Consider the following 21,640-nt stretch of genomic DNA (forward strand, 5'->3'; position numbering starts at 1 on the left):
TCAGAAACAGGCTGAGACCAAGCCTTTGGGAACTGCCGGTTGCAGTCAGTGCGTGGATCAGGAGGCCCGGATGAACCTTACCACGACTGGAAAAGACCCTCACTCAGTGGTGAGGCTAAGACCACAGTTTAAATTCCCCAGCTTCAGCTTTGAGACCATCCATCTGAGTTCTCCATCCTCTATACAATTCTCACTTAGACTATGCCCCCAAATTTTGTGTGCACCCAATTTATAATTTTTCATGGCAAACTATGTTTCCAGTGTCCTCTCCCAATCAGACTGTAGAAGCTTTCATGACAAGGTACACTGTGACCTCCACGTGTGAGGCAGTAAGGTCAGTGCTTAAGAAAGTTCCATTGCTCTCTGCCATCTACACAGATACTTTAAAAAGGACCAAAAAGTCAGACCTCGAATGGGATTTAAAAAATTAAAACCAAGGGGGAGGGTATAGCTCAAGTGGTAGAGCGCGTGCTTAGCACACACGAGGTCCGGGGTTCAATCCCCAGTTCCTCCTCTGAAAATAAATAAATAAGTAAACCCAACAACTACCCCCCTAAAAAGATTTTAAAAATAAAAAGTAAGTTAAAACCTTTATGCCCAGTGCTGTTAACTTTAAGCACGCTGTTGTAACAACGAAGTCATACATAAAACTGAGGGTTACTCAAAATAGGGCCTTTTGGAACCTGCCGGAATCTGTAACATAAAACACTTCCTCCAGCACCTGTGCCCTGAGCAGCTGATTCTCCAAAGACATTTCAATGAGCAACAGATAAGCACACCACGTTTACGAGTGGAGGGTTCATAAACCCAGAGCAAATATTTACAGCTGACGCACAAACCTCTTAAACCCACAAACATTTTATCAAGTAAATTCTGACAGCCTCCACTCTCTGCCTAGGACCCAGTGGAGGCATTTCCCCAGGATGTAATGCAAACAGTCTATGGAAAGCTACAAAGGCAATTTCACAAATTGAAAGAAGGCAGAAGTGTTCGCTAGTGGGATCCAATTCTAGAACACAGAAAAGCTGCTCGTGTGACCCGGAATAGTTCATAATAACTAGAAAAAGAACACGCTGCTGAAAGAGGGAGTGCGGGAGTGGAATCAAGCCAGGACCCACTGCCTTCTTTGAAACAATCAAATCTTGGGGTGTAGAACCTCACAGTCTTAAATAATAAGACAAACTTTGCAGGGGAGGATGTTCAACACAGAACCACCAGCCCGTCAAAGAATCAGCAGGCTCAGGATGAATGAAATCTTACAGGCCCCCTCCTTGTGGGCTAGATAATTTTTTAAGGGGAAAGAAAGGAAGAAGACATCAAATCTTTGTTATCTGAGCTGCTGACGGTCAGTTCATAGTATCACAAGGTTTAGAGAACGGTTCCACTGGGAATGTCTCAGACACGTGGGAGGAATGAAACTCAGAAAGGACTGGCCAACCTCAACCCCAGATCTGAAGTCACAGCTGCAGGGCAACACCCAGGGGGCGGGGGGACAGACACCTGAACACAGAGGTCCTCGTGGCTGTCCCAGCTACCCAGAGCCTAGAAGGCCAGACATTCCGGAAGAAATAAGACGCCCCATCTCCTAGCGAGGGGAGGTCACGACTCGAAAAAGATATTAAAAAGGGAGAGGAGAGGAAATACTACTGAGTCAGACAGAACACGCTCCCAGCGTGAAAAGTGAGAGATCTGCATTTCTCTACTCAGAATGTTGACTCTCTTTCCTTTTTACCTAGAAGAGCCCATGAGACTCCAGCTAATTTGCTCCTAATACAAAAACAAAACAAAAAATAAAAAACTGGGCCCACATTTCCAGCGTTCATTTTTGTACTCAGATGTTTGCAACATCTAAACATTCAATGCCACTTCAAACCTCCACAGCCCCACAACTGACGCCTGAACAAAAAATATTTTATGTAGGAACAGGTTAGAAGGGAAGTACCTGAGAAAACAAACCACCTGAAGACTCACACTGAAGCCTGTTAACATCTAAGTGTTCAAAACTCAATTCGAGTTTCTACGAGTCAGCCTCTGATCGCTACGAAGGTTTAGATTCTGCTTTAAATCTCTGGCTTCGCTAGGAAATCCATCTTTGTGGCACCATTTAAAAGTCTCACCCACACAAGTACACATGGAAATTCCAAGGCGAATGGATCGATTAGCCATACAGAAAAAAAAAAAAAAAAAAACTGGGGGGTCAGAGCCAATATCTTAAAAAGTTAGAATAATTTTTTTTAATTTTTCACCTATAACAAAGCATATTCAAAATTAAACAAATTTCTACCCTAGAAGAAAATTAAACAAATATTGCTTAATATGTAAAAAAAAAAGTATATTCAAATTTGGGCTTCTTTGAAAAAAATTTTTATTGAAATGTAGTCACTTCACAATGTTGTGTTAGTTTTTGGCATACAGTACAGAGATTCATACTCATATTCAAGATATATAATCTTTCTCATATTCTTTTTCATCACAGGTTATTAAAAGGTATTGAATCTAGTTCCTGTACTGTCCAGGAGGACCTTGCTGTTTATCTGTTTTGTATATAGTAGTGGGTATCTGCAAACCCCAAACTCCCAATGTAGCCCTCCCCCTCCTCCCTTTCCCCTCTTGGTAACCATGAGTTTGCTTCCTGTGTCTGTGAGTCTGTCTCTGTTTTATAAATAAGCTCATTTGTCTCTTTTTTTATATTCCACATGTAAGCGGTCTCATATGGTATTTTTCTTTCTCTGAGTTACTTCACTTAGGATGACATTCTCCAGGTCCATCCATGTTGCTGCAAATGGCATTATTTCATTTTTTATGGCTGAGTAGTATTCCATTGTGGTGTGTTTGAGTGTGTGTGTGTGTGTGCCACATCTTCTTTATCCAATCATCTATCGGTGGACATTTAGGTTGTTTCCCCAAAAACGTTAGGATAATTTAGAGGTATTCAGAACTACTATTTCTCTTAAAGGTTTTAACATTCTGGGGTGATGCAGGCAGCGTCCCCACGCAAGAGCAGGAACTAACCATGAAGCAAGCACACAGGCAGGCTTTGGGCCCTGCACACAAACCCCAGCTGGGGACGTGAGGAACCTGGTGCTCTTAGGTCCTCGCTTGTGGAATCCCCCCAAAGAAAAGCCAGTCCAAATAGCATCCCCGACACCATCTTATTGTGAAGGAGTTCAGAATCTAGGCTAGAGAGTTATACTGCAGCCGCCTCAAAATGAAAACCCAACACACAGCTGCCTTTTAAACAGCTCTGAAAACACACACTGACAGTAACGCAATAACAGGTGTCAGATGTGTGTAGGAAAAAATACGGCAGACGCTCAGGGGCTCCAAAAGTGGAAAAATAAGCTCACGTCACAAACGTAAGAAAGACTTTTTTTTAAAGACATACAGGCACTTAAATAAAAGCAGAATAATTAGAGTGAACCTTCAGCTATGAGACTACGCTGTCTCAGAAAAAGAATTTCCACGTTTCCATCGGGAGACAAAGGCTCAGTTCCAATTTGAGGAGAAGTTTTCCCACTTCTACTTTGATGTGCAGAAAACCAGAAAGGGGGCGAACGGAGCCAATTTCGAAACAGATACGAGCACCTTTCAATACAGTGAGGCAATTATTTCAGGGTTTTCCAAATAAAAAGTTAATTCCAGATCTGGGTATTATTCGAGAAACTTAATCTGATAAATTCTATGGTTATCAGGCAATCTGTATTTCTGTCATTACCTGGTCTCATCAAAATGCAAAGATACATCTTGTAACTTTTGGACAAAGGTCAAATCTCCCACTGAGTAAGTGATCACTTTTTCACATGAATTCACCATAGCAAACATTTAGGATTCAGAGAGCTGAGCTGTCCTTACAAAATTTGCTGTTATGTAAATTGTGAAATCCTTTTTTAAAAGAAATTATCTTTTTAAAATAAATTCTTTGCAGGGAGGGTATAGCTCAGTGGTAGAACGCATGCTTTAGCATGCACAAGGTCCTGGGTTCAATACCCAGTACCTCCATTAAAAAAAAAAATTTTTTCTTAATAAACTCTATCACTTAAGTAGTTAGAAAAAGATGTATTTATACATTCATGGTATAAATATCATGAATTAAAGATAAATATTATGAATTAAAGATAAAATTCAATCAAGGACTGGTTTTGCTTTGTTTGAGATTTCCTCAAAGGAGAAAAACTTCACGGTCAATTCACGTGCCTGCAGTATCTTCCATGTTACACACTTTTCTGAAAGATGCCCTCCAGGTTTTCGAAAGGGTCTTGGGAAAGGGCATCTGGGTACACGGGAGAGAATTCTATTTCCCCACCTCCCTTGCAGTAGCAGAAACACGCGGCCGGTTCTCGTCAAGAGGTTCTGAGCAGAAGTCTCTTCTGAGCTGCGGGGTCCACCTGCTGATTCAAGACCCCCCAGCCCTGCTTACCCCCTATAAGGACAGACCTTGAAGCATCACGAGGAGGTGGTGGCCCTATTAGAAAATGTGGGGGACTCATGCAACAGAGCATCCTATGACTCTGCTGAAATAGTGTGAACAATTTATAAGCATCTGTTGTGTTAAGTCACTGAGATTTTGAAGAGACGTGTCACTTTACTATAACCCCACCTGCTTTGCCTAGTACTTGGAACCAAAGTTTGCACAACTTCCACGCCGCTAATGCTTATTAATAGGACTGCAAATCCCAGGAACAGGCAGGATGTGAGGTCTGCAACGCTGCCCCAGTGTTTTCTGAATGTTTTCAGGAAGCTATTGTTCGACGCACCAAAAGGCCAAATGGGTGCAGAAAACAAAATCGCACCTGAATCAAGATCCCCATTATGATCCGCTGAGCTCTGGTGTTTCTCCAAGGGTGAGGACGAAGGGTCCTGCATACTGGAAACTGACACGCTGCTCTCCATCCTTAACGGGTAAGGGTCCTCTTCTCTTAATTCATCCTGCAGGAAGAGTTACCTAAAGGCAACCAACAACAGAACAGAAATCAGAGCACTCGACTCGAGTGCACCCGTTTTTAAACTCTCCCAAAACGGGGTCCCCTCAGAGCTGCTACCATTTCACAACAGCATGCAGGCAACAGAAAGCACAAGGAAGGAAGGTTAAAGTGTGCACAGGCACACGAGGTCAACACCAAGGTCACAGCACATCAAACCCACCCGCTTTCCACAGATCACCGTCACCACTGAGACGGACATATTTTTCACCAGTAAGAAGAATCTACATTTCAATCCCCAAGCCACCTTGGCAGCACTGGCAGGACACTGCAACTGTTTCCCAACCGCTTCCTCCTCTCGCTGGATGCAGTGAGGCAGGAATCCGCACCCCCCACCCCCCAGCAGCCCCACACACACGTGAGACAACCGGTGTCTCAAAGATGATTCATTACCAAAACCAGTTAAAGCATCAGCGCTTGCACGTGATGTGTTTTTTGACCAACTGGACTTGCCCTGTCCTAACATAGCTCGTTAACTCCAACAGGGCCGGTGGGGAGAACAGGTGAGTGACAGCTGATTCTCGCGAAGTCCTACAATCCAGTTCCCGTCCATCGCAGCCCATGAAACACCAGGCGCGGTCACGACTCAGGGTCAGCCACTCACGGCTCTGGTGGTCAGACACAGCCACCTGTGGGCTCTCCATCTCCCATTCATTCAGCACTCGCTCTTCAATCAGCAAAGGGGCAAGGATCAATGAAGAAGAGAAAGGATAGTGTATCTTTCCCTATAAATGGAATCCTGCATCATCCACATACAGGAAGGTACTTTTTAAGAATACTATGCCTTTCTTTTTTTTTTTTTAACAATTTTTTTGTTTGTTTGGTTAGAGTCGGTTTACAATGCTGTGTTAATCCCTGTGTACACTGTAATGCCTGTCTCCTTTGCTCTCAGGACTGTTCTATAGGGCTACATGTCTTTTCTGATATGAATGTGCCATTTATTCCGTTCGTAGGTTTGAATATGCGATTCGTTCATTCTGTTGGAAGGCTCTTAAGTGTGTATCAGAAACTATTAATCCGTTCTTTTAATAATCGACATTTGGGTTCGTTCGTGTTGTGTTATTATGAATCGGTATTTTTGAGTATTTTTTCTAAATATCTGATTTCATTGACCCTGTGTGATGAACACATGCAAGCAGTGAGACTGGGTAGAGGTGTGCTGAATACTCCTTGCCCTCACTTTGAGTATTTTCTTTTTTTTTTTTAACTACACCTTTCTTAACACACACACAGGTGCACACACACACACACACACCACTTTTGGCACTATTCGGTTTACTTTCCTGGAAAATACTGTGAATTTTTACAACGAAATTTGTCAAAAACTAAGAGGTTCATAAAAGTGTGTGAGTTACTTGTGCAACAGCAGGAAAAAAAAAAGGCTGAAAACTCCTGCTCCAAGAAGAGGCTGGAAACCTACCAGGTACGCAGGCGGCTAGTGATGGGGCTAGGAGCCTGGACACCCTGGCTCAGAATCCTGGGCGTGCCAGACAGACAGACAGACAGACAAATGGGGAAGACTGAACAGAAACAGACTAAAAGCAGGAACGTGCTTGTGGTCTGAATTAAGGCAGCGGGGCACAGAAGAGAGCGAGCGGTTTACGACTGAAAGGTATGAACCACCACAGAACGTGGTGACAACAACCCGAGAACCTCCCAGGATCAACAAAACGCCGTCTTCTCCCAGGATGTCCTCACGGTCCTAGAATAAATCACCTCCCTTTCCACAGCCAGCTCGCGGCAACCAACAGAACCTACGTGGTGCCGATGGAAATAAATAATTTGGAGAGAAAGTATGTGATACGTGAGAATGACGGATTATTTCACAGAAATCTACTTCCAGTGAATTTATGCAGCAGATCTTACAGGTGACAACTGATCTACAGCTTTGGGAAATAAAAACAGGATTTTAAACTACAACACCCTAACCACCTCCCCTGCCCCAAAAGGCTACTTTTCAAAGTCTACTTCCTTTTGATTCTTAAAATACATATGGTTTCGAGACCAAAGGTAAAAGTGTCTTTTAATGAAAACATCCTTTTTCCAAAGACAAGAAAAGAAGCTCAGAAGGCTGGGATTTTCAAGGGTAACTTCCTGTTTCTGACAATACACTTTGTGATCTTCTATAAAGTTAGTTCTACTCTAAGTGGCTCCTCCTGTCTCTAAAGATGCTGAAGGCAGAAGTCAAGTAAGAAGGCTTGACTCGATGCAATCAATGGTCCTCTTCAAATCTAACACTCTACGACTCAACCAGGGTTTTTACAGTGTTGTCTATTTTCCGCATTCCGATTGCCCATTGATTTGAGCCAAATTTAATACAATACACACCCACCCCCCACCCTGCCTCCTCCTATCACTTGGGGAGTATTCCAGGGAGATAGGTAATTAAGCAAAGCCTTGTTAGGAAGGAAATGGGTGGGTGGGTGGGGGACATTCATTGGACACTGTTCTAAAATTAGTCAGAAACTATTGGGGGCTTTTTTATCTATTTTAAATTGTCTCTAGACCAGCAAGGTCTAACTGAACTTTCTATCCCTGCAAAGCCCAATACGGTGATCACACACGGCCACCGAGCCCTTAAAATGTAGCTGCTGTTGACTGAGGGAGGGTCTCAGTTTTAATTAATTTTAATTTATTATTCATTGAAGTACAGTTGATTTATAATATCAGTTTCAGGTGCACAACATAGTGAGTCACTATTTTTATAGATGACACTCCATTCAAAGTTCCTATAAAACACTGGCAATGTTGCCGAAAACCTCCCTGTAGCTTAGTTTTATCCACAGTGGTTTGTACCCCTTGATCCTCGAACCCTCTCCTGCCTTCATATCGTGTTAATGAAGCCACCTTCGCTCTAGAAATCATTCTTACCTCCGTTCATCGCAAGGCGAGGCCCACGGGGGCACAACCTAGAAGGACTCACTCCAGTGAGCGTTACTGAAAATGGGATAAAAGAAATACTGAACTTCTTCTAAAGCTGCCCAATTATCCAGCCCTTTTAAAGGTGATCTGCCCTAAAAACAGTTCAAGAAACGGGCAATTTTACTACCTCTTAATAAACTTAGTATATTTTCAAGCTTGCTACTCTGAAACGGGAGAGAGGTCTGCATTGTTGTTTTTCACGTGACTCAGAAGAGAGACGATTCTCCAGGCTGAAAATCAAAAGCGAAGGCCGAAACTAAAAGCTTATGAGATTCCAGACATGCTCTAGCTGCCCTCGGAAATCCAGCATCTCTAAATCACAGAGGAAACGGCCTCCATTCACACCCCAGGAATTTCAAAATGAGCGCAGGACACCCGAATCTCAGCGAAGACTTTTCAAAATATTTCCATCAAAATGGAAAACCTCAGAGGATTCTGAAAGGTCCACAATCACATTGTTGGCCCAAAACTTCATCTCTGAAAAACCTCTGCTTCCATCTCCTTAAGAAGCCACAGGCAAACATCAGGCTGGGTCACAGGAGCATTTGCAAGGACTAAGTTTGTAAATGGCTTTGAAGATGAAATGCGGCGTTAAGTGTCTGGGCGCAGTTATCAAGGGAAGGTTCCTTCTGTGTATGTGGCCGAGTCACCGAGTCACCCAGATCGCTGTGCTAACAAGGCATGCCCACGCCTACCAGCCAACACTCGGCCTTTCTAAGAGACAGGCCCTGCCTGATTCCATCGCCAAGGGAGATGAACTGGTTCTTTGGGGCAGGAGCTCATGGGATTTTGCCATCCGCCATCCGCCCAGAGCCTGATTCTCCCTGATCAGGACCGCGATCTACCAGCCACTTTTCAACCAGGCTTCGTCTGTTTTCGCTCTAAGTAGATGGAAAGCTGACACGAACTGCTGCCCTGGCATCAGAAATGCTCATCTTTCAGACTCCGGGTCACACCTCCGCAAACGCCAGGGCTTGCGCTGTGTCTGCTAATACATGGTCTGACTGTCCCCTCTTAGCCTTCCCATCAAACAGCAAGTGCCCTCCTTGAGGGGAAAACCAGGCAAAGAAAAGTAACAGACCCCCAGGTTACTTTGCTCAAGAGACAAGAAAACCGCATCAAACTGCAGACTAGCCTCCCTATGCTGAAAGTTCACTTACTTATTAACGAGTTACCTACAAATTACTTCTTTACCATCAAGAAGGATGAAGAGGGGGAGGGTGCAGCTCAGTGGTAGAGTGTATGCTTAGCATGCATGAGACTCTGGGTTCAATCCCCAGTACCTCCATTATAAATAAAAGAAAGAAATAAACCTAGTTACCTCCTCCCCCAAAAAAACTTAAAAAAAAAAAAGATGAGGCTTTGAAATACCCAATTAAACCTACTATACAATCAGTCTTTGCATCAAGAAGGTAGCCACATAGGGTCACTTAGACCAGAAACTTACTTCCAAGCCACAAAAGTAAACACCATCCTTAGGTCGGCATACGACTGTGAAATATTTGACACAGAAGAGTCTGGTCACAGAGTCTCAGCGAAGAGGCACCACGTTTAGAATTAGCACAGACATTTGGTGCTAACACCTTGGACAAACTCCAAACACAGGATTTCCCTGTCACCTACAAATATTCAGAAGAATGAATTAGAGCCTCAATCCAAGCTTGTAACAGAGCTAATAAGGAACCTCATATTCTGCATCCAGGAGATTTGTGTCTCACACGACACACCTGCGCATACGAGTCATTTTCGGTCAAGTAGCCCAAGTGCTGTATGAACAGTCACAAGACCTCAAGGAGTAAAGAAATCTTACAAGGGACCCCTCTGTAAGCTAGACGTGCGTAGATAAGGTCTAACCGTCAGTGCCCAGTTTTCTGAGGGGACTTTATGAATGGATGACTTCAAGCAGGACAGGTGCTCAACAGAGATGCTTCCGAGATGCCACACAGTCATCCCGCAGCCAGCTAAGACACCGACCGTGAAAAGTACCGATTCGGACTCTGATCTGGACTCCACAAGCCCATCCCTGAAGAATGCAGCTAAAGAGTCTCCCCAGCCTGCCATCGAGCTGGGGATTCATGAAACTGAAGAGCATTTCAGGTGTTGACTTTAAGCCCCGGATACAGATCGATAGAACCGGGCAAGCATCAAATCGTACGAATTACATCACTTAGATGCAGAAAGAAAGTTTACTCTAGTGGGGTCCATCCAACTGCCAATCATTATGCAAAGTCAATAAAAAAAAAACACCCTCACTGACTGTGGTTGCAAAGATAAAGGGAAATGTAACGACCCCAGCAGAGGACGGCAGAAGGGCTGGTTTTCCACTGACATGTAACCACCACTTAGCAGAATGTACTCTTGGTCTTTTCACCACCACAAGCAACTCTGTTCTCATCTGCAAAACACAGCGACTGTTCTAGAAGCCTCCTGAAGTCTCCCCTTCCACTCAAACATGTCAGGAAATCTGCGTTCTCACGGACTTTCCTGGTTAAAAGCATATGTGGCAGGACAGAACAATAGAGTATTGGAATTGAGGCTCAAAAGAAGGAAATATTCAACACGGTCTAAGCTGGATTCCAAAAGCTTTCATAAAAGAGGTGGGTCAGGTCCTAAATGCTGGGCTGGCTACTCAAAGACTTAATCGGATGCACTGCCCAAAGCCACTCCAGTGCGCAGCACAGGGAGGCAAAGGGGGAGAGGGTGGGTGGCGTGCATTTTGCAGCTGGCTGGGAGGAATAAAGGAGGTTTAAGGTAAAGTTTTAAAGACAATGAATGACAAGGGCCAACGCTCAAGGTGCCAACCACTCTCTCCTGCTCCACTTGGAGCCATTCTCCTGTCTCCAGCAGAGCAGCAGAGAGCACAGGGAACCAGGGCTGGGAAGTTTCACTCAAGAGCTGGCTATGAACCACTGGGGGACTGAGAGAGGGGAGCAGGGAAAAATGAGCTGCTCCATAGCCATCAGCTTTTCTTAAAACGATGGCATCCAACTGACCACATCTCCCTACCTGAGATCAGGGAAGCACGCCTGGCAGGGGTTCGATCCACGGGGCATGAGACCCTGAAGGACCCTGGAAACTGTCAGCCTCAACGTGACGCTCCAGCTGCATCCTGTGTCACCTTCTTTTCCGCTTTGTTAACACAGTGAGGTTACCGCTTCCCGGAAGACTCTGGGCCTGGCTTCTGGCCTCCTCCCAGTCCTCTGCTCAGCTAGGAAAGCCCTCTCCTTGTCACCTGCCACTGGAGAAATATCTGAAAAATCACTCCCCACAAAACACACACACCCAAAAAAAATTTTAAAACCTGGGAGGTAAGTCTGTCCGACACACATCTATTTACCCTCCAGGGCTTGAAAAGCCTCTATGTAATCAGGCCATATGGAAAATTAAGGCTGAGAACTGAAAATAAGGCGATCCAAGACAAAACGTGTCGGATGAGGCCTGCAGCCTCCGAGGACCAGCATCATGGTGGCGCGTCGGTGGCAATCTCAGCAAAGCGATCTGGGCAAAATGGGCAAAACCCGGTCCAACCGGTGGCCCGCAACCAAGAAGAGCCAGAGGTTGGAGTAGCGACTGGACATCCGGCGTCTGTGTGTTTACAAACAAAGGACTCCGCGTTAGGAAGAGCAGCCATGGTTAGCAGCAGATCAAGTTTAACGTCGTGAGTTAATACCAAGCGTGACGCTCATTAACAAAACAAGTGGGATGACTACAACGGTAAACACATGCCCTCTGGACTCCTTATCATCGTCTTCCAGACCTCTGTCCTCCCGTTCACACGTGCGCAGGCTCACCAACTCCAGATAAACCCGCATCCTCCTCCCTGCGCACTTCCTTTCCAAGGCTGCCCTTTCCCACTTCTCTGCCCTTAGAAAGGCAAATCCAGTGTCTTTCCTACAGAAATGAATGCAAACACTGGAGTCATCCAACCAAAATTTGGCCAGTGTGACTTCCTCTCCATCCCCCTTTTTCTGTCACTATCTTAATGGCACATTTCTCCAAGCTCTCCACCGTGCTTGGAAGCAGTGCGTCCCTTTCAGAGCACCAACCGGAAGGCTGTTTAGAACTGTCTCTTATTAATCTCTTTTTTTTTTCATTGATTCACAATGGTGTTAGTTTCCACTGGACAGCACGGTAATTCAGTGAAACATATATATTCCTTTTCACACTCTTTTTCATTACAGGTTATTACAAGATACCTGTAGGTCCTTGTTGTTTATCTATTTTATATACAGTAGTGTATATAATCCCAAACTCATAATTTATCCCTCCCCGCCCTTTCCCCTTTGGTAACTCTAAGCTTGTTTTCTATGTCTGAGTCTGAATCTCTTCTCTTTTTTACTTGAAGAACTCAACCCGGCACTAAATGGCAACCCTCCTATCAAACGACAGGCCGCCCGACTGCATGCCCAGTGAACATTTTTGCTTAATACATAGACAGAATGACTACTACAATATAGTCTATAACATTTTTTTTAAAAAACCACCAGGAAGGAAACACCTTTTCCAATGTGAAGATGAGGGTAAAAGAAGAGAAAAATGCTTCCTTGGCTCTTGTTAAGTATGTACCTTTATAAAGTCAGGGAGATTTTTTTCCCCTCTAACAAAAAGATAGCATCTTTGTCCCAAAGCTGTAAAAGCGAACATGTCTTATACCTTTGAAAGCAAGTTTGCAAAATACATTTGGGTCTAGCAGGAATTCTCTCCTGCCACTCATGAGAGGAACAAAGTTCCACACGGGAGGGGGAAGATGAAAAGCAAGGGACGTGGCCAAGGTCACAAAGAAAGCTCTGAACCAGAACGAGGGTTTCTGAATTCCCAAGACTGGCTCACTCTCACCATCAGACTGTACTTTATTTATGCTGCATTTAGGGCACTTTCTAAAATAATGCCAAACGCCAATTTCTATGAAAATGCAGCTGCTTGGAGTTGGCAGAACTTGGTTCTTTCTCCCATGCACGACAGGAAGTGCAATCCAGACCCATTCACACGGGCAAGTGGAACTGGCTGTGAGTTGCCAGCTTCATGCCTGAGGTCAGCTCATCCCAGAAGGAGCCTACAAGGAGCGATGACCCAGGGGTACAAAGAGAGGCAGGGCTCCCCTCCACCTCACAGGGAGAACCGCTTTGGGACTCTGTCTTCAGTTTCCTACTGGAGAAGAAAATAATCCAATGAAAGATCAACACCTTCAGCAGAACCTAGGAGACCGTGCTCACGAGGAACCAGCGCTCCTCAGAAGGGAAACCTCTCGCCTCCTTCCCCAGCTTTCCACGCTGTCTGCCTGACCCCCCCCCCCCACTTCCACAACTCGAGGATTTTTTAAACGTACCCTCACCCTCATCAGTGGGGTGGCAACGTTCAGAGCAGAGCAGGGTGACAACCTGATTTACATGAAAACCAGTTGATTTTTAAAACGAGATGAAATTTCAGAAATGCAACACTTCCCAAGGCTTTAATGGCCAGTTCACATGCCAGCTGACAGCATTCTATCCTGAACCAGGAACACAGAACATGTCCACTTCGAAATTTAAAAACAGCGACCAAAGCGCTGTTCTCCCACAACCATCTGAACTAAATGCAGAATGAAAATGCTCTAGTCTTACTCTGTTTCAATGAAATAATTAAAAAATAAAAACAATTTTTTAAAAAACCTGTTTGTGTGACCCTGTACAACCTCCCCAAAGACTGCATAAATTATCAAGAAAATAAAAGATGACAGCAGCCACCTGTAGAGATTAAATAAACTCACGCACTTGACTGTCTCACACACAGTCGATAATCAACATACACAGTTTCAAGACAACGTAAGGCGAGGATTCAAATCCTCAAGCTCTCTCTGGCTCTAATCTGCTAGCAAGTTATTCAGACTCTGTAAAGCTTCAGTCTCCCCATTTGCAAAATGGAGACGACATGCCCATAAAACAGGAGACAGAAACACCAAGAATTAGAAGAGAGGCTGCAAACAGATGTTTCCCTAAGTAGCGACTATTTTTCTTTTTAATGTTATTCAGAGTAAACAGAATTCCAAATCAGAGTAATCCCCCAGTCCTTTCATCATTAATCCCTGGACCTACAGATCCACATGTGCACTTTTTAAATGAATATCCGTGTAAATTATATTTTATTTACTTTTTATTTAATTTTTTTTAACAGAGGTACTGGGGATCGAACCCAGGACTTCCTACATGCTAATAAGCATGCGCTCTACCACTGGGCTATACCCTCCCCCACTAAATTATATTTTAAATGACACTCTGTAGGAACTTGCACTTGGAATTTCAGGCACTTGTATTATACCTTAAAGTGAAGCAGCTCATACTTCACTTTTGACTGAAATGGCAAAAAACAACAACTTTCCAAATTTAGGAGGAAGGAGAGAAAGCACGCTTAAATAACCTTATAAGGTGTCTTCTTCTCAGCCAATAAAACTGAAAGGGGGGTGAACATCACAGAATAAAAATCTGTCCCATCTTCCGGTCCCGCCACATCTCTCTTCTGTAGTCACAACTGCTAAAGGTGTTTGCCCAGCCCTGCAGGGTTCACCAAATGCTTTTACCACAAGCAAGGTATCTACCAAAAGGTGTCACTTGTGTTTTAAAGAAAATCAAAAAGAATGAAACCGAAAGCACAATGGATTCTTTCCTTCAATCAGTGTCAAAGACATCTACCTGATCATAAGAATAGAAACCAAAGTGACATGGAAGTAAAACTTTTTGAGTCGTGAATATCATTTCATCCAGTAACACGAGGGACCCTCACTACCGATGTCTGGTGACGTATTACCGTTTTAAAATTCTCTACCGGCCCATCAGATGCGGAGGGTAACGGTGGTCTCTCTCCATCAGAACACTGCTGTACTGACCACACAAAACCAATCCTTAAGAAGTTTACTTGGTCACTTTATACGAATCGTGTAACACTCCCCCTTAGACTGCAAGCTCTAGGTTGAATATCGTCCTGTACTTAAAATACACCGTCCTGTCTAGAAACATCTTGTTTACACTGACTTCCAAACAGCCAACACTTGGCTTCGCCAACCAGATCATGTTTCGTAGGAACTGTCCCAGGACATTTTCTGGCTCACAGAGAAAGGGAGTCCGGCCCAGTGGCCCAACAAAAAGGGCAGGAGTGGAGAATGGAGGGTCAGGGCTGATCCCTCCACCACCACCTGGAGGCTGCGGTCACCACCCACACTATGCACATAACTGAATGACGTCCAAGCACTCACCCTGTCCGGGAAGGCGGGATACAGGGGCCGACTGGAATGGCCCCTGCTAGTCCGAGGAATTATTAGAGCAAACTCAAATCAGGTTTTTCTTTCTGGCCTATATTCAAAGACCCGCTCACCTAGGCCAGGCCCTGCCTTTACAGGGATTGTATGTGAAGGCTACGTTTGTGTGCCTCGATCTTCCTCCGCCTCACCTGTTCCAGAGCACAGAGGAAATCCTGGCCCCACATGGCACCTCTATCACGCAGTAAGTACACGTTACTTCTGCACAGTGACCTGCTTGCACGGACACCACCTGTGACGAAGGCCCATAATATTTCCACTACACTTTCCAGACCTAAGTTCGAAAGACAGATGAATCATGTGGTCATGTCTGCACAGATGTGCTGAATCACAGATATTTTCCCCCAAAGAGTACCATGGCGGTCTTTGGGTGAGACTCCAGTCCTAAGCACCTCTTCCATAGAGAGCTTCCTCACCGAACAGTGCTGTCAGACCGCGGCCCACCACCACAAATGCACAGCTCGGTTTGTCGTGACACGTATGATTTCCCTGATTCATTCTGCTTACTTGTAGGATGGGAACAGTAAAGTTGTTACCAGGACAATGCAGATGTAAGAACAGTCAGGAAAAAAAAAAAAAACCCACAGAATGTGTCTTGAATGTGTCTTTGGGGAACAAGAAGCTCTTCCAAGTTCTTTACGCCCATCACACTGTGAGGTAAACTCCGCAAGCTCCAAGGAGAGAAATTCTAAGAGAGAAATGTTACCTAACACTAGGACTGGAAGTAATTCAAAATCCACAGCAGACGCTTTTTGTTCAAATTAGTTAAAGGGGAAAAAAAGCCATTTTACTTTGAAATCCTTACAAAACCACTTAGGTTACAGCACAGACCAGGCAGTCTGCATGTTCACTGCATGTGCTTCTTGGATCCCAAAAGCAATTCAAAGGAAGCAATGTTTCCATCACCGGCATTTCTGCTCAGATTTGTTAAATCCTTTGGGGACGATGGCATCGAGAGAAAGGTGAGAGATGCCACCTCAGCTAGAGGGGGCAGAAATGGGATCTGATAAACGGCCAGCACTCCCGCGACAGCCAAGGGAGGTCTCACTATAGAGAGAAAAAGGACGAGATGACCAAGGCTCTCTCCTCTCTTCAGGACCTCCTTCTGCTTCTGGCTTTTCTTTCTTTTTTTTTTTTTAAGTCAAGAATCATGAAGCTAGTTATTTATATGTAGCAAGGTTTCAAACAAAATTAGTCCGTAATTTCAGCAAGAAAACACGAAGAGGAGACGTGCCCTCCCATCAATGACTCCCATCATTAGTAAAAATTCATGCCCCCACGGGACGGCCTGTTTTAGGTTCAAAGTGGGGGTATCCAACTGGGAAATGCTCCCTTGTCACCATTGCAGGTGTCAGCTGGCACGTCTAGAACAACACACGTCAAAACAGAGTGGCTGGTGGCACTCTTTCCTAGGACAAGGGCTGCTGAATCACCCTGCCCCTGGGCAGTGGTTACACTGGCCCGAGAATGGGTGCTGAGCACAGCTTGGGCAGAGGACGGGAGGGTTCTGGTGCCTGTGGGTGTAACACGCCAACACCCCTCACCCCCGCCAGGCAGGCGGCTGGGCCCGAGCAGCGAGCTAAGGTAAAACTCTGAGACAGCACTTGTTCATGGAAGGGAGGAAGCAGAGTGTGTGCAAACGTAATGCCTCGCAGGGAGAAAGTAGCAGATCTCCTATCTCAGAGGATTGCCCAGCCAGCAATTCCTTCGGAACACCAAGGCCTCTCCCCCTCCCACCCCTTCTTCACCCGCTCAATCACCCTCCCCACCCCCAACCGCCTCCCAGAAAATAGGGCCGAATTTCAGCCTGTTTTCGCTTTTTCTCCGACCTGGTGAAACCCGGCTCGGTGCAGACGCGCCAGTCGCTCCCCCAGGTCCCTCGGCTACAGTACAGGGCTGGAGGGGCGAGGGAGAGTGGAGGGCAGCGGCGATGGATGCGGATTCGGGAAAGGTCTGCCCGCGTCGAAGGCGGTTTCCCACCAGTGGGTTCGGATCCGCCGCGGCTGCGCCGCTGGAGCCAACAAAACGCGGCGCGGGGACGAGGCTCTCCGGAGCCGGGGCCGCGCGCGGGACCGGGAGCCCCAGACCCCGGAACACGCCCGCGCGCGGGGTCCAGGGAGGCAACGCAGGGGACGCCCGGGTGGCTGAGAAGTCTGACTACTGCACCGAAAGGACGGAGGATGCGCGCGGCCAGCCGCTGGCGCCCTGCCCTTCCCGGAATCCCACCCAACTCTCTGAACCCAAAGATCCCGAAAATTCCGAAAGCGAAACTGCAAGCAGGTCGCCTGAAGTTTGGAAACGGCCTCCCAGGCTTTCCGGCGTCGTGTCTGGACTCTGGTTACGACGAATGTGCTCAAGGGCGAGCACCCCAAAGAGTGGCTGGCGATCCCTCCGCAGCCACCCTCCACGTCCCCGGGACACCTCCCTGGTTTTTTTTTTTTTTACGCGTAAAAGTCCCCAGCCCCGGTTCCCGGCGGGGACCTGCCGTGCTCTTGCCTCGTCTCGGTTCCTCCCTCCTCCCGCTCCTCCCCCCAAGGGAAACTTAGGCCCTGCAAGAATCCTGTGGAATGTTCTTTGTAATCTGTTGTATATTTGCTTCCACGGCACCGCTCGGTGCAAAATCGCAGGTTTTCGGGGCGCTGGAGTGAATTGTGCGCTTGTCAGCGGCGACGTCAGGAGGACGAGGGGAGGGGTTCCCGGCTGAAACTGCAATTTACCAGCACAGAGCCATCTTAGGCTGGTTTCCACTTCGGCAAAGCCCACAGGAAAGCTGTCCCCCGGAGGATCTGCGCGACAGCAGCATCGGGGACGCGCCGCGCGCTCGGCCAGGGAGCTAGGGGAGCCAAATGTGTCTGAGCCTGAGGGTCTCGGGGTCGTTCAGCCTCCCCACCCAGGTGGGAAGGGAAATCTGCTGCAGGGTCTCCAGTCCCGGTGACGCTTCCCCTCAACCCCTCCCCCTCCATGGGAGCCGCGAGGGACAGGCCCGTCCCACTGCGCGGCGTCCACCTAAGTGGGAGGACGAGCTGACCCCAGCGATCCTCCCTCTAGGCCCCTGCAAATGCCCAGAGGCCGCGTTACTGCGGTAACTACAGACTTGGCCAGCGCTATCTTATAAGCCCTACGATTTGAAAACGTCTTGGTGCACTAGGCGGACGCGCCATCAGGTTCGCGGGTCCAGAGAAGGTCCCCTGGACCTGTCCAAACCTGGCCCCGGAGAAGGCTCGCAGACGCCGTGTGGCCCTTGTCCCCCTGATCCACCCCACTGGCACCGCTGCGCAACCTCCGCTCGGCAGCTGCATCCTGGCCACTGGCGACCCCTGTCGGGGACCCCTGTTCCCAGCTAAAGGACCTCGGTGTGCTAGCTTTCCCTTGAGCTCCACTTACAAGCTCCGACTTTGCCTTCAAACTCCACTCCCAGACTCTTCCCGGCCCCCAAGGCCAGCCTTTCCCGGGCACCTCGCTGCTGTCTCAAACCCCAGGGTGACACCCTCGCTCGCTTGCCGGAGATTGCCCCTCTCGGATCCAGCCGCGATCTGAGCAAGAGACACTTTCTTCCGCGAACGCTCTCCCCATCCCCCACCTTCCCTAGAGCGCAACTCTAAAAGCAACTCCTCCCCTCCACCCTACACGCTTTGCAGCGGAGGTCCGCACACCCCCGCCCTTCCGCCACTCCACTTTCACCCACCCCACCCCCACCTCGCCTGGGACGCTGGCCCCCCACCTTCCCCCACCCCCACAGCGGCGCGAACTGTACCAGGTGCCCACAGCTAAGCGCAGCGCGCCCCCTGCAAACCCCAAACCCCACGGACGTCTTGCAGCCCGACTGCATCCGAAACCCTGGACGGTTAGTCCTTTCAATAAGCACCTCCTCGCTCCACCTACAGGGCTTTACCCACACTGGATCCAGCACACAGAGAGAGAACTTGTTTCGTAGAAAGCCGAAATAAATCATTCCCTCTGCCCTCCTGTATTTTGCACCATGTGTCAGCAGTTTGTCATGTCAAATCATGGGAGGGTCTGGGTCCAAGACGCACACACGTATTTGGGGTGGATCTCTTTGACTTGACACCCCCCTACAACTGCACACCCAGTTATGCACACTGATCCAAAGGCACACTGAACAGTTGTGCTCGGATGCCTTGGTCCGGGCCAGCAGCACCCTTCTCCCCTCTAGCAATGGGCTGGACAAGCGAACTCTAACCACGGAAAAAACTAGGACAGCTCATTCGCTCTATTTTTTCCTACTTAATTCGCTAAAGCAGCTACTGGAGTAACCAAAGAGAGTTGAAACTAAAGGATGGCAACTCCGGTTGTGTTTTTTCCCACCTCAAAACCTTTATTTTCAGTTTTTAAAAGCCACCTTAGCCCGCCATATTGAAACTGGCACGGCTTCCAAATACTCCTTCTCCGCAGTTGCTTCCAAGAAAACATGAGTACGGATCGAGGCTCTGGATGTGCATCTGGCCACCGCAAAGCAACTACCTCCCACCCTAAGGTTCCCCCTTCCCAGGCTAATCTTCTCCAGCCGCCCCGGTTCAAAAATCAATATACCTAGCAGTTCCTACAGTTGGGGGTTTTGGGGGCGGATTTTACCAACACATACACACATATTAAAAAATAAACTCCAAAGCCAGATCAGATTAGTAATTTTGAAAGGAGGTCATAAGAGTAGACAATAGGAAAGCCCCAAGCGACAGGATATTACTTTAAAGCAAAAGCGAAAAAAAAAAAAAGGAAGAAAAAAAGAACAAAAAGACCATCCATGCCGGAGCACGCTCCGAAACTACTAGTGGCAATTTCATTTCAGCTACACAGGCAAATGTTTCCAAGGGGGCGATTCCGAATGTGTATCCGATTTTTAATCCCCTTAATGGTCTCCAGTCCTCACCCCACCATTTTCTCCACCCCAACCCCCGCCACCCCGAACACACACACCAAAAAAAAAAAAAAGGAAGAAAGAGACCCCAGCGAGGAGACGCGGGAGCGCGGGGTAACAAGGGCGGCTGCGTCGCTGAAACAAGCGCACAAATGAGGAAGGTGGGCGGCGGGAGGCGACAGCCTGTACCCGGGGAGGATACTTTGCAACTACCCAGGGACTCTCGCACGGCCGGGCTTTTCAAAGCCGAGGGACGAAGAAGAAGGGGACGAGGGAGCAAAAATGACAACCCGGAGCGCAGAGCGGAGTTTGGGGCTCTGCTCCAGTGCTGTCGCTTTCTCAGCCTGCCTCTCTCTTTCGCTCCTCTCCCTCGGCACCCTCTCTTCCAATCTCCCACACCCCTCGGCTGGCTCAAGCTTCTTTTTTTGGTTTTTTTTTTTTTTTTTTTTTCCTTCTAAGCTGGAAAAAAGCTGACCGGCGCACTCAACCTGCGGGCCGGAGGTCTGCTCGCGGGGCGGGCTGGGCGCGGGGACAGGGGCCGGCGCGGCGTCCTACCTGGTGAAGTTCGTCCTCCTCGCGGCGTGGACCGAGGCCCCTGGCGCCACCGCGGGGGACGCCGGCCTCGCCCGCTCGCTCTGCCTCGCTCGCTCCCAGCCCGCCGCCTCCCTCGCACGCCCGCTCCGGTCCTCCGACTCCCACTACAGCCTCATTCCAATATGGCATCCTCTGTGTGCGCATGCCCGGCACTCTTTTTTAAGATTATTATTTTGTGTGTGTGCAGCGAACTCCTTCAACGACCTTTTCCAAGCGCTTGCAGAACGTCTTAAGCCAATTAGCCTGCGGGACGTTCTGCACGCCTTCCTCTGCCCCCGCGCCTGGGCACATCCCCCCTACCCACTTACACACACACACACACACACACACACACACACACCACACACCACACACACACACACACACACACACACACAGGCACATTTCACGTTCCCACTGCCCCCTCCCCGCCCCGCTCCCCTCCCTCCCTCCCTTTGGCTCCCTCCATACACAATCTGCATAAAGTTCCCATCACAGGCGTTTCCGCAAATCCATCGGCAGGGAAATCTGGGCAAACTCCGCATCTCACTGGACACTTTCCGCTTCGTCAGTTTACAAACCCTCTGTGGACGAAGCGCACAAACTTGGCGATTTATCCGCCGACGGATGGTTCCGAGCCGAGAGAAATTAAGTCCTCTCCTTTGTCCCGCCCACTGCGCCCCACCCCGGCACGTAAATAGAGCCTTGTCTATGGAGATTCAAACATTTCCTGGCCCCTTGGGATGGCGGGGGCGGGGGCGGGGGGCGGGAGGGGGTGGCCGGGGAGAGGTTTTCCAGGGAGACGAGCCCATAGGGGTCAGAAATAAAGTTGGGCCTGTTGGGGCGAGCTTGCCGCTGCGATCTGCCCGGCCCCGACAGGACGCAGGTACCAGGGTCGCCACGGCGTGTCATGGAGCAATGTCCAGTCATCGGCGACCCAAGAGGGCACCTGGCCTGGGCCGGCTATTGCAGGGCGGGGAAAGAATCCTGCCCGAGAAAAAC

At 47.9% G+C, this 21,640-nt stretch overlaps 1 protein-coding gene across 4 annotated transcripts in view; it reads right to left on the minus strand.

Moving 5' to 3' along the window:
- SFMBT2 (Scm like with four mbt domains 2) overlaps window positions 1-21,274 on the minus strand; it is a 150,552-nt gene extending 129,278 nt beyond the window's left edge. The window contains exons 1-2 of one of the 4 annotated variants that reach the window (XM_031444769.2): window positions 21,110-21,274; window positions 4,791-4,942 (exon numbers count right to left, since the gene is read on the minus strand). In XM_031444769.2, coding sequence (XP_031300629.1) covers window positions 4,791-4,890 — 100 coding nt within the window. In that variant the 5' untranslated portion in view covers window positions 4,891-4,942; window positions 21,110-21,274. Of the gene's footprint in view, window positions 1-4,790; window positions 4,943-17,018; window positions 17,292-18,573; window positions 18,762-20,620; window positions 20,800-21,109 lie in introns of those variants that run through there. The other 3 variants (XM_031444767.2, XM_064479320.1, XM_031444768.2) reach the window with 3 other exon arrangements.
- Between the last annotated feature and the right edge of the window lie 366 nt (window positions 21,275-21,640).

The sequence above is a fragment of the Camelus dromedarius genome, chromosome 26, assembly GCF_036321535.1.
Source record: "Camelus dromedarius isolate mCamDro1 chromosome 26, mCamDro1.pat, whole genome shotgun sequence".
Taxonomy (NCBI): Eukaryota; Metazoa; Chordata; class Mammalia; order Artiodactyla; family Camelidae; genus Camelus; species Camelus dromedarius.